Source organism: Nannobrachium achirus (genome assembly GCF_963921795.1).
Source record: "Nannobrachium achirus genome assembly, chromosome: 19".
In the NCBI taxonomy this organism is placed as follows: Eukaryota; Metazoa; Chordata; class Actinopteri; order Myctophiformes; family Myctophidae; genus Nannobrachium; species Nannobrachium achirus.
In genome coordinates this window covers 49,569,266-49,582,505 of record NC_137826.1, presented here as the reverse complement: position 1 = coordinate 49,582,505, position 13,240 = coordinate 49,569,266, and the positions used below count along the sequence as shown (strand labels likewise).

The window sequence follows — 13,240 nt, the reverse complement described above, 5'->3', positions numbered from 1 at the left end:
TTCCGCCGGTCTGTTGTTCCGAGTAGCGTCGGCAGGTTAGTTACTCGTCACGGTTACTGAGGTTAGGTTTAGGGTTAGTTTTAGTGTCGGCGTACCGGCCCGTCGGCATACTGATGCGGACCCGCTCAAACCGCGCCGCATTTTGAGTTTGTGGGTCTTGGAGGCGGTGGAGGTTTTGGTATTGATGGATGAAGCCCGCGGAATGGGTTCAGTCAGCATAACTCGAGTGGGTCAATGCAGTTGCATTCAGTTTCTGTTACAACGCTACTACGCAGTCTTACGTCACAGGTGACGTGGCAGTCAGCTGAACATTGCCAACCTACGTAAAGCCTGCTCAGTTGTCTCTTCCTCCTGCCTTGCTGATTGGCTGCTGGCTTGCTTGTCCCCACCGCCTCCCCAGCACCACCAGTAGGCTCTGCTGCTAATTCTGTTCCCCATGGGGGGTGTTTATATATTTATATCTCCCTGCTCCTAACGGTTATTAATGTTCTTCTGTGCTGCGCTGAGCAGGGAGAAGCAGAGCCTGACGCCAAAATAAATGTGACATATACTCACTTGTATCACTCATTTATAATAATAATAAACATTGTTCCAATCCTTATCGTGAGTTATCTGACTGAAATAATTTTACTTAAAAAAAAAAATGGGAGTACTTCATGGGCTTGGCTCGCCGGCAGACTTGGAAGTGAATGCTGTCGCTCGCTCCAGTGAAGGAGGAACACATTCTCCCATAGCTCCCCTCATGCCCAGGCTTGTTGGCTTGACTCTCCACTGCAGTGGCTGTCAAACTATTTTGATCTCCGGTCCGCTAGAATATTTTTGTACAATTCTGAAGGACCACCCCACTAGGGCTGTCACGATTACAAATTGTGGAAATAGCCGATCTACAAGCTCACACCACGTTTCTTTAGGTTTGAAAATATATGACGATTTTTTTCAACGTGGAAACGATTATGACAACATAATTACGATTATGTCAAATAATTATGGTTATTTAAAATAATTGCCATTAGACGATGTAATAATTGTGACAGGCCTAGTACACAAAAGCATCAAAAGTAGCACCTGCAAGCTCCTTTGCTGTTTTTGAATTTGAATCATGAAAAGTTTTGGACATACGATGTTCAGTATGTTACGTACACGTACAAGAAATGAAATGAAAACACACTGAAACACTGAAATGTATAGTTACGCGCCAGTGCCAAGCATCGGAAACAGACGATCTACACGCTTGATATACTGTACTTTGTTCCTGACAAAATGTACCAAACCGACTCGTACGTTTCCACACGGAAAGAACATATATGTATATAGCCTATATGGCAAATATATGCCACATATTATATTCATATATTAATATAATTATTATTAAGCCCTTAAAAGAGCACTTCACCCATTTTCAACCTTATCTCCATATACTTAGTCCGCTCCTACAGTGTAAAATATTGTTCGTTGGGAGGTAAAGGGGAGATGCTTTATTCTTGTGAAGGGCCCTTCAGGGTTGCTCAGAGCCATATGCGAGTCTGCGAGTATTAGGCAGTTTAAGCAGCCCGTTTCTACGACCGCGACGCGAGGCGGGACAACGGCTGCTATGACGTAATTGCCATAGTCGCAAACAGCCGTCGGAGCCGCCCCACTCCTTTTACTCTTTGGTTCCCATGGCGACGCGTATATGCAGCAGACGTTCCAGCCACTACGTGGGAAGGGAGCTTCTGGCGTTGTAGAGACGGATGCGACGGTGGCAGGTTTATCTATCGAGCGATGATCATTTCTGGTTACCTTTGTCACTTCTTGCTCAGTAGCTTGCCTCAGCAACAGTGTTTACGCTGGTGTTGGAGTCTTGCCTGTTACTCCCCAGTGCCTTGTCGCAGAGGCACGTGAGACCACTCTAAAGATGCGTATCGGCGAGGTGAAGGCGGTCGCGGTGCTGCGGCCCCGCTCCGGTGGTCCGCGGCGACCCCGGGTGAAAAGCGAACAAAAAAAGCAATACCGCTACTGACCAGTAGTTGAGCAACTTCCGGAGTATAGTTTTAATAGTCATTTGTAGATTTTGATTATTATTACAAAACATTAGTAGTAACTAAGACGCCTCAGGGCGACAAGCGACGGTCGCGCCATGTCTTGGCCATCTGGACCAGTTCCCCATATATGGATATGAAATTCGGTTAGATATGAGCTTTATATTGATGACATCAGGGATCTCCATATATGGGCATATAGTGGTTCCCATGACATCTCAACATATAATCGCTTTTATGCCCATACATGGAGATCCCTGTCTGAATCAGCCACGCCACTGTGATGTCACCTGTTTATGCCCATATATGGAGATCTCTGCTCTGAGTATCTGACATCACTGTGATGTCACCAGTGATGTCACAGCGATGTGTCAGGGGAACCACAGTGTCAGGCGTTACACGTATATGGACAAGCGGTGCCGGTTCTGACAGTAAACTGCGACCTACGGTCGCAATTAACCACTTAAGCTCTATTTCATACTCTATTATAAAAAACACAATTGTGAACTTATAGATCAGCTATTTTCTAAAAGGTTCAAGACTTTATTCTGAAAACAGAGTATTGCTACGACCCATTTGTGGGTCACGTCTTGAGTAAAAATCACATTTTCTTTTTCTACAAAAATGAATCAAAATTACATATTTCAAAAGATTTTCCCCTCCCACAAAAATCCAAGTATTCTTTTTTTAAATAAAATAAATTGAAGAATTTTATACATTTTCAAACAAACAAACAAAATAATTCCATGAATACAATATAACTTGTCCTGTGCCCGGGTGTGCGATGAGTGATTGAATATAGGAGTCTCAGAAATAATGTTGGAGAACCCAGCCTGGGGCCCATTGGGCAGAATAGACACCATCCATGTCCATTTGTGCAATACCCGTTGTATCCGTCTGTCTGGCTGGCACTCTTTTATGCCCATATATGGTGTTCCGTGTCCAGGCCATTCTGTGATGTCATCTCCAAATTTGGGCACTGTAGTGATGTCATTCAGTGATGGCAGTTGGGCTTTGTTGATGTCAGTGTTGCATTGTTAGCATGGTGGAAACACTGCTTAGTATCAATGATGTCAGCATGCAGACAGACAGTCAGACAGACAGACAGACAGACAGACAGACAGACAGACAGACAGACAGACAGACAGACAGACAGACAGACAGACAGACATTCGTTAAATTAATAGTTGGATAATAATTAAGAAATACTAAAAATATAGCAACAATCAATCTACAAGCTCTCGTTGTAAGCTTGTAGACCTGCTATTTTCACTAGTTTGGATCCCGGGTGAATGTGTAATTCCTCTTTTGGGTCACGGGCTAAAAGGTTTAGGGAACCACTTATATAAGCATTACCTGCTCTTCAATACAATGAGGAAAGTGCTGAGTCAGACTCAGTCCTTTAAGGTAGATTCATAGCAACCATTAAAGATGCAGTCAGGGATTTCTGACTGCTATTGTCAGCAGGAGGACTTTGAAACCAGACTGACTGCTTTAACGCTGCAGGAGTGATTCAGTGTTATTATCTGGAAATGTGACTCTGTTCAGCTTCAATGTCAGGGTCAAACAGAATGTTTCCTACGAGAGAATGGTTTGCAGAGGAGAGGAGGGGAGAGGATATGTATATATATTTCATATAAATATTGGTCCATAATACGGTTTTATACAGGTTTTAGCCTAAACAACCACTTGGATATTGAAATGTCATGTTACAGTTTACAGTTTAGGCATTTAGCAGATGCTTTTAATCCAAAGCGACTTACAATAAGCAGGTAATACACATCTCGTGTCTACTAATTGAAGCCGAGGCCGAATTGCACGAAAGAGCCCTGACAGCACATGGTTGGTTCTACAGACTCCAAATTTCGCACGCAGATAGTTCAGACCTTTGCCTACGTTCTTAGCTAGGTTCGGAATCTCCATATGCGGAATCCTGACTACTAATTGAAGCCAATGGTCGTGAATCCGAATTGGCCTGAATCGCATGAAAGAGCCCTGACAGCACATGGTTGGTGCTACAGACTCCAAATTTCGCACACAGATAGCTCACGTCCTACGTTCTCAGCTAGGCCTCGACCCGACCCGACACACAGTTTTTCAGATCCGGCACGAAAGGATCGGAATCTCCGTATGTGGGGATGACTGACATCAGGCCGTTCCGGAGCAAGCGCTGACTCATTGTGACATCACTTCATAAAAGGCTCTGACATCACGTACGCCACATGAGTCAACAACAAATCTCTGTGAGTGTGTATGTATGTATGTATGTATGTATGTATGTATGTATGTATGTATGTATGTATGTATGTAATCCGTGTATCTTGAGAACCGTTCGTCACACACACACACACACACACACACACACGCACACACACACACACACACACACACACACACACACACACACACACACACACACACACTCCTCTCACACACAGGGTAAAATCCTATGTGTCAAACTGGGTTAGATTTTTTAAACAACAAATGCATGACCTTTTTTTTTGTATTCTTATTTTTACCTCACTTGCAAACAAGGCAGAAATGCTCGGGGTCCAGTGAGGTGAACTCAGAAATGCTCGGGGTCCAGTGAGGTGAACTCAGAAATGCTCGGTGTCCAGTGAGGTGAACTCAGAAATGCTCGGGGTCCAGTGAGGTGAACTCCTGATGAGCACAGTCACAGCAGCTGCATGGCTCAGCGGGCCTCGTCACAGAGCTGTCTACTCAGCTGTGTGTGAGGTGCATAAAGATAGGCTGGGAATCACAGTATAATCTTGTTTGGATATGACACTGCAGCCGGGCAGCATGACCAGCCTTCAACCCACATCCAACACACACTTCACCCCGGAGCTAAGCTTGGACACACACGACAGCTTAGCTTCTTTTAGTTTAAATAAAGCACACAAACCATTAAAAGGAGCCATGGCTAATAAGCCTTCTTTTCCTTAATCCTCTTATCCTCCAAATTGCCTAGAGAGAGTGTGGACTGTGGGCCGCGGCAAATGTAACATTTCTGTGAGGCGCATCGTTGCTCCGTTCCGCACCAAACTTGGCACTATAGGCAGGCCCAGTCCATACTCCCTCCGAATATGTTAATTACAATGAACTTAAGCTGACGTGTTTTTATTTATTTATGGTAACTGTTCTATAGTAAAAGTTTGGATCCGAGATGTAGGAGTAGAAGTAAAAATATTGGAAATTGGATTTACTAAAGTAAACTCAAGTGTGAGTACAGTACTTACATAAATGTACTTAGTTACTTTACTGGAGTATTTCCAAAACACACACATCAACCATACTCAGGTAACATTTTGAACACAGAGCGGGCCTTTTTATATTGTGGTATTTATTGGTACTTTTACTTAAGTAAAACATTAGAGTACATTTTCCACTGCATGCGACACGCAAATCAGTAAACACATACGTCATCTTCCAGTGCAGACCATGACAACACACAACAGCTGTTCCTTGGAGCTCTGTCCATACATAGAAAACACTATACGCAATGGATTAATGTCCGTAAAGTAAAGGAACCACTTGTCCCGCACAAATCTGCCATAATAATCACAGGGGAGGTGGTGTAAAGATTACTTTACCCCACGTCCTCAGGTAATGTTAATCCCACGGGAATGGGATTTACGGGGTCCTTGGCCTGAAGACGTTGAAGACCCCTGCCCTAATATATTTGTTTTTTTATGAAATGTAATTTGTGGAACCAAATAAAGTATTTAAAATGTGTGTGTGTGTGTGTGTGTGGTGTAAAGATTACTTTACCCCACGTCCTCAGGTAATGTTAATCCCACGGGAATGGGACTTACGGGGTCCTTGGCCTGAAAACGTTGAAGACCCCTGCCCTAATATATTTGTTTTTTTATGAAATGTAATTTGTGGAACCAAATAAAGTATTTAAAATGTGTGTGTGTGTGTGTGTGTGTGTGTGTGCGTGCGTGCGTGCGTGCATGCGCGCGCGCGTGCGTGTGCGTGTGTGTGTGTGCGTGTGTGCGTGTGTGTGTGTGTGCGTGCAGTCGGAGGTGGTGAGAATCTCCGGGCCTACTGGTCCGAGTACCTGAGGAGGACTCATGTCCTCGTGTACGTGGTGGACTCCTCCGACAGACGGAGGCTCCCATTGGCTAAAGCCGAGTTGCACCGCCTCCTCAGGGTGGAGCCCCGCCTTCCTGTGGTGGTCCTGGGCAACAAGCAGGTGAAGAGTGACCTCTATTCTGACAAGCATAATTAACCAAACTGCTTATACTAGTCGCAACCGGCTTATAGGCTCCACTCTATGCTATGAGGACTGCTGGGTTTGGCTGGGGAAACCGGCATTTCTGCTTAAAGGGATATTTCACTTAAAAATCAAACCTCGGTTAGTCTGTTCTTGAGAGACTACTATGGCAGTGGTTCTCAAACCTTTTAATGTGAAGGACCCCCAAAATGATATTTATTTGGCCACGGACCCCCATCTCAAAATATTTAGTTCCACGGACCACCCAGAAGCAAAATTTTAGTTACAAACGTTTGCTTTGAAAATACATGTATTCAAAGATTTGCACACATTTTCACGACTTTTTCCAAAAATAGCAGATCTACAAGCTCGCAGCGCGGAGTGCCGCGCTGCGAGCTTGTATATCCAGGGTTTCCTGCAGCACTTTACAGGCCAGGCGCCCCGCCCGGCCAGAAAACCCCCCCGCCCCCCCAAGGGTATTAAAAAAAAAAAAAAAAAAAACATGGCAGCCATGTGAAGTTACTTGTGCCTCACTGGCAGGAGAGCAGAGCAGCATGCAGCTGCTTAATTGACGGTCGTTAACTTCTTTTGAAGTTCTCTGAGAGGCGAGCCTAGCCTAGGTCAACTTGACAGTGACACAGCTGCACAGCGAGTCGTAGATTGCGTCGAGAGAGAGAGAGAGAGAGAGAGAGAGAGAGAGAGAGAGAGAGAGAGAGAGAGAGAGAGCTCTTCTCATTTACTCACAACGACACAAGTAAAGTACAAATACCTGAAAATCTCCTTTGTACAGTATAAGTACAGTAGGCTACTTAAGTAAATCTACTTAGTTACTTTACACCAATGTTGTTGTTTTTTTACTGTGCTGTAGACTTCTATTTATATGGCACGAGTGCTGGTTGATTAACCTGGGGGAAAAAAACAAGTTACACTGTCCTGTGAAAAACGTAGTTATTCAATATTGAATAAATGTGGATGATAGCATGTAGTTGTGTTTTCCGTCATCATGGGCACTCATGTGTTTTTTTATAGGGCAAAAATAAGAATTAATATTAAAAATTAAATGAATTAATTACTCGAATTCATTAATTAATTATCAAAAAAATTCTGCCATGAGATCCCCCCCTGGTCCAGCACTTAGACACCACTAAACCTCCAGACGCACGCCTATGACACTCCACCCCTGCTCCAGTTTTGTGTTTGTGCACAAGAGTGAGTCCACGACGATCTGTTACAAAGTTCCTGCAGGAAACCCTGTAATATCTGCTATTTTTCACTGGTTAAAGCATTCAATAATTCTATAGGCCTAAATGGGTTAAGTTAGACCTCAGGTCTAAATGGGTTTTATCACAGTGGAGGGTTATGGTACGTATTGTCTACTCTACTGCATAATCATTGAGCGTTCAGAGCTGGCTGCAGTGTGAGAGTTAAGGAGGAGGACAGCTTCAGTGTGGGTGCTATTCTGGAAGCTGGCTGTGCTGATCTGAATGATGCTGAGTCTACTGTGAGAAGAGAAGTTAATTACAAGGTTGTTAGCAGAGGGAGGTGGGAGCTTTAGAATTGGAAGGTCGTTTTGTAATCTAGCATGATAAGCGCTCGACTCCTCTTCACTCCTATTTGTGCGACGGTCTTGTACGATGAAGCAGGGCAAAAGACGTACATAATATTTGAAACTTGGAGATACGAGGTTTCTGCCCAACAGTGACGATATTTTAGTGATTATGTTGCGAGGAAAACGTTGAGATAATAGCCATTTTGTTTAGAACTGGCTGAAAATAACTTTGCACTTCAAGTTTTTCAACCCTTTTTTCAAGTGTCCAAATAAATTCCAAATATTATCAAATTATCTTGCGGCACCCCTGGACTGCCGTCACGGCACCCCAGGGTGCCCCGGCCGTCACCCACTTTGAAAACCCCTGTCCTAGACACATGAAAACCAGAAAAAGTACAAAACTATGGCACCACCTCTTTAAAATGGGCTGTTGTAGCTGAACAGTATATTCAGACATCCTCTCCCTCCCTCCCTCTCTCAGGACATGCCCGGTGCGGTGGGCGTCTCAGAGCTCCACGAGGCTCTGTCGCTGGGCTCGGTGTCCGAGGAGCGCCGGCTGTACCTCCTGGCCTCCCAGCTGAGGAGCTCCTCCTGCCCCGGGCTGCAGGCCATCCAGGACCTCCTACTGCAGCTGGTGTGAGGACCCCCTAGGGGGTCCGGGACCCCTAGGGGGTCCTCAGAGTTACTACAAGAGGATCCTCCAAAATCTTCGTGTGACTTCTTTTCTTCTTTTTTATATTAAAGGGATATTTCACTTTCAAAAAAACTTTTTGTCATTTTATCATCTAATCAGGCTTTTAAAGGGACTACACCATGCTTTTAAAACTCTATTTTTTGAATAAATATATGCTCAAAATTGAGTCTTAGACAGGTCTTAACCCTCAACAAACACTCTGACCATTCCTTTTGTTTCTACTAGCTGTGCTATAATTAGGCTCTGCAGCTGCAATACCAAAACGGCCTTTGTTTGCTCAGGGGCGCATCTAGTGGGGTTTTTCCACCCCTCCCCCCTCCCCTCCTCTCCACTCCTCCAACGTTGACAACACATAATGTTAATATTGGGCCAATACAAAAATAGGATAATGTTGCAGCTCTGATTATAGCCTACTGTAGGCCTATGTTGTATGATATAAGCCTACTGTCAAATGACACAGGGCGACCGTTGCTAGACCAGACATTAGAGAACGTTAATCTACATTAGACAATCAACCCCACCCGCATTGTATTTATGTATAATGTATAAAAATGTATGAAATATAACAGCCCATAAACCTTAAAACTGTCTCCGCGACTCACAAATGGGTCCCGACCCAGTGTTTGGGAAACAAAGGGAAGCATCCATTTCATATAATAGTAAAGTACGTTCAGAATCGGCGATCGCTGTTTGGGGACAGTGAGGGGAGAGGCGGGGTGTTTTAGCCCACTCTAGCCGGGGACAGCGGGGGTGTGTGTGGGGTGTGTGTGCCCTCTGTTGCCGGCCAGCTCCCTCTATAGCCTGGCCACCTGGCCACCACGGCGAGCTCCCACCCGGCCACCGCGGCTCGCTCCGCTGCGAGCTCCCACCCGGCCACCGCGGCGAGCTCCGCGGCGAGCTCCCACCCGGCCACCGCGGCGAGCTCCGCGGCGAGCTCCCACCCAGCCACCGCGGCTCGCTCCGTCACTGGATTGAAAATTTAGGGCCAGGCTTCAGAAGGCCTCGGATCATTAAAAATTGTCTTTTGTTTCCTTGTTAGAAGGGACGAAGCTTGGGTCCTCGCAGTCTATAACGTCACATATACAGTGCAATCCAGGAACGTTAAGACTTCTCCTTGGACATGTTGATAGCAAAAATGTTGATAGAATAAAAGAAGGAAATGACTCTGTCTACTATACAGGGAGGCAGAGTGAGAGCACTGAGTGAGCAGCCCCAGAACAGTAAGCCAGCTGCAGATGGAGGTGGAGGCTAAGCAAATTAGAAACAAATGAGGGGCTGGGTTTACAACAGTAGCTCTGGTTTTTACCCGAAGGGCGGGGGGGGGGGGTCCGTGTGACGTCACACGGATCAACTCTCAGAACAGCACTGTTCTGAGAACCCGTGGAAAGCTTTTCAACTCTGCCTTCCCATACAGAGAAAGACACAATGGTCAGAAATAGGACTTTGTGAGGATAGAAGGTGCCAGTGGGACCCCAAAAAAAGGTTTTAAAATAGAAAAAGTGAAAATTCATAGTGTAGGTCCTTTAAGAACACCCAGGACAGTTTTTCAATTTCTTCATCCAGTATTTAGATATTTGATATTCATCTCCCCCATTTTGCACCCTTCCAGGACCTTCCTATACAAACCCAGTATAACTTCAAACTCCATTTTAACCATGATAGATTCAATGAAAACACCTGTCTTTTTTTCTGGTGACTTCTGACACCCTCCTAATATGTGAGCAGACCGTGTATTTTCGATAACATTTTTCATTGATGTCTATGATTTTTTTGGGGAAATTAAAATGATTAAATACAATAAAAGATTATAAAAAACACATGAAAAAGGTTATCGAAAAAACACGGCCTGCTCATGTATTCAGAGGGTGTTAGGAGTCACCAGAAAAAAGGACAGTTGTTTTCATTGAATCTATCATGGTTAAAATGGAGTTTGACGTTATAATGGGTTTGTATAGGAAGGTCCTGGAATGGGGCAAAATGGGGGAAATGAATATCAAATATCTAAATACTGAATGAAGAAATTCAAAAACTGTCCTGGGTGTTCCCAAAAGCCTGATTAGACGATAAAATGACAAAAAGTTTTTTTGAAAGTGAAATATCCCTTTAACCACTTGAACCCTAGCATCCATATTTGGAGAACTATTTAGCCAAAAATAGCAGATCTACAAGCTCACAACACAACCCTTGCGCTGGGAGGCGTTGTGAGCTTATAGATTGTCTATTTTCGGCAAAGAGGTTTGGTGTAGAGGGGAAAATGAGCAGACTAGTAAGTACAGAGTGAAAGGTCAAGTTTATTAAGTATTGACAGTTCAAGTGGTTAAATATCTGAAAACACAAATTGACGTGAATCCAAAATAGACTGATGATTGTGCTGTCAAACGATGAAACTATATGGAATCTATGAAAAGGTTGTGGGGGTCCCTGCTTCATCTCGCTCAACGAAGGGGTCCTCGGCCTGAAAACGTTGAACATCCGACAAGCCGATTCTATTGCATCCTTTACGTACATCTAACTTAGAAACATATCTGTTCAGAAAAGCGTTCCCCCTCCTGTCCCGTAGATTTCTTTTTCTACATCAAGCTGTCTGTTGAACTTTGTATTAATTTTGTCTTTTAGAATTGCTGTTGTTTTTATGTTACATCGTTTTATTTGTGCTTGTTTCACCCTTGGACATATTGTAAGTTGCTGTTTTTCCAGGTTGCATCCATTTTAAATTGTGTTTTGCTTCCCTTGCTTTTATGTATGTAGTTTTGCTGTACAGCACTTTGTGACTTTGTCTAGAAAGGTATAAATAAAGTTCATTATTATAGGGACGGGACGATAATCGCTATTATCGTGAGTGATAAAATACACTTGCGATAATCGCATCGAGGAGATTTTACATTTAGCATTAAATCGTCCTCCGTCATGCACTCAATTCCCCTTTTATTTGCCGAGCTGCATATACGATACTTAAACCCTCTATAATTGGTAAAACAGACCTGGGAAAAAAAAAAAAAACTTTTTGCCAAAAAAATAGCTGATCTACATTTTATACTTTAGCTATTGAAAAATAGCAGATATACAGGCTCACAGTTGCGAGCTTGTATATCTGCTATTTTTGAAAAGTCGTGTGCAAATCTTTGAATATAGGCCTATGTATTTTTTAAGCGAACATTTGTAACTCCAATTTTGCTTCTGGGGGGTCCCTGGAACTGGTTAATACAGTGCAAGATGAACACTGAAACGCATAACCCAATTTCAACAGAAGGAGAACGACTGCGACAGCTGCAGTAGCTGACATTAAATTAAGATTGCAATCAACTTTTACTTTGTATAAAGGACAGTGTCTTTCAAACATATTGCTTTCTTTGTTATCGTGCTGGTGTTCAAATGTTAATGTATGCATGTGCTCCTCTAAAGGTTTCATTCTCATTGGCGCTGTCGGGTAGAAATGTCCATATTCTCACTTTTTGGGTTTTCTTTTGTAAATTAACGCCCTTCGTCAGTTCAGTAAAAAAGCTAAGGTATGGCAACATGACTGGTGTCTGGTACATGTTGCCATACCTTAGCAACAGGCATGATACATTTATTTTAAGAAGTACATTCTATATTTCCCCGTTTCTACGGTTTCTTGGGCTGGATATGGCAACCTGGAATGGTTGTTCAAGTGCAGCTAAACTTGGCATGTTAGTAAACGTGCCACAATTAACAATAATGAATTGCACCTGTGCAGCTGACCTGCAGAACCTGGGAATATACCATTTTGTCAAGATGGGGAGAATACAAGTGTGGAGAATATAATTATAATACCTTGTTAAAGTGACCATTTTGTTAAATTTTGCATTTGTAGTTATTTTACTGTAATTTAACAACATAATAACCAGCACATAGGCAAAGAGACATCCATGGATTTATATTTAAAAGTAACTTTTATCTTCCCCCCTGGACCCAGGGTATGGCAGCTGCATACCCCTGCCATACCCAATTGACGCCCCTGTTCCTGATCATCACACTACAGCGTCAGACAAAAGCAACAAAAGCAGTAGATCCGCAAGCTAGAAAAGCTGTGCGAAGCAGGGCGTTTCGAGTAGGGGCGTAACAATAGATTTAATTGTGATAAATAAGCATCACGATACATGGTTGACGATACGATACATGGACGATATTGGTTCATTCATGGTGATATGATACAATTCAATTCGATTCGATTCAATGATTTAAAATATAGTAGCCTAACTATTTAGCAAAGAAATTAAATCTGTTTGAAACGTGCCAATAGTGCAGGTTTTTTTAAGGGAACGTTTTATTATTATGGATTAACAACTAAACACTGTGATTCTATAGCAAATGGTTGTTGTATTTCAACACATTCTGTATGGACAAACCTGCACCTTGACATGAACACAGAGATTACACACATTTATCGATAGACATATGGAATGGAGAATTAATTAGACCCCTCTTTAACATTTTTCTTCTTAAAGTCTAAATACAAGGCACAAGTACTCAGTTTCCATACAATAGATTATTTGCATTGCAAAACAATTCAATACTGATTAATTGCATTGTAAAACCATACGATACGCTAAAGCCAAATGCTACGATATATTGCTGTTTGCATGTCGATATACTATTGTAAATATACTGTAGTAGATCATTGCAAAAGAAAAAATATATATATATTTTTTTCTTTTTCTGTTACTATATCGTTACACCCCTAGTTTTGAGCTTGTAGACCTGCAACCTTTTTTTGAGTATGAATCCTGAAAAATCACAGT

General features: G+C 43.0%; 2 protein-coding genes across 2 annotated transcripts in view; one reads left to right on the top strand and one right to left on the bottom strand.

Moving 5' to 3' along the window:
* The window catches only part of arl10 (ADP-ribosylation factor-like 10), a gene marked incomplete at both ends in the record, with an annotated part of 30,165 nt that extends 21,739 nt beyond the window's left edge, over window positions 1-8,426 (top strand). The window contains 2 exons of the mRNA XM_080748651.1: window positions 6,041-6,216; window positions 8,268-8,426. Coding sequence (XP_080604777.1) covers window positions 6,041-6,216; window positions 8,268-8,426 — 335 coding nt within the window. The remainder of the gene's footprint in view (window positions 1-6,040; window positions 6,217-8,267) is intronic.
* Window positions 1-13,240, bottom strand: part of nop16 (NOP16 nucleolar protein homolog (yeast)) — a 134,621-nt gene that overhangs the window by 103,053 nt on the left and 18,328 nt on the right. The window lies entirely within an intron of this gene.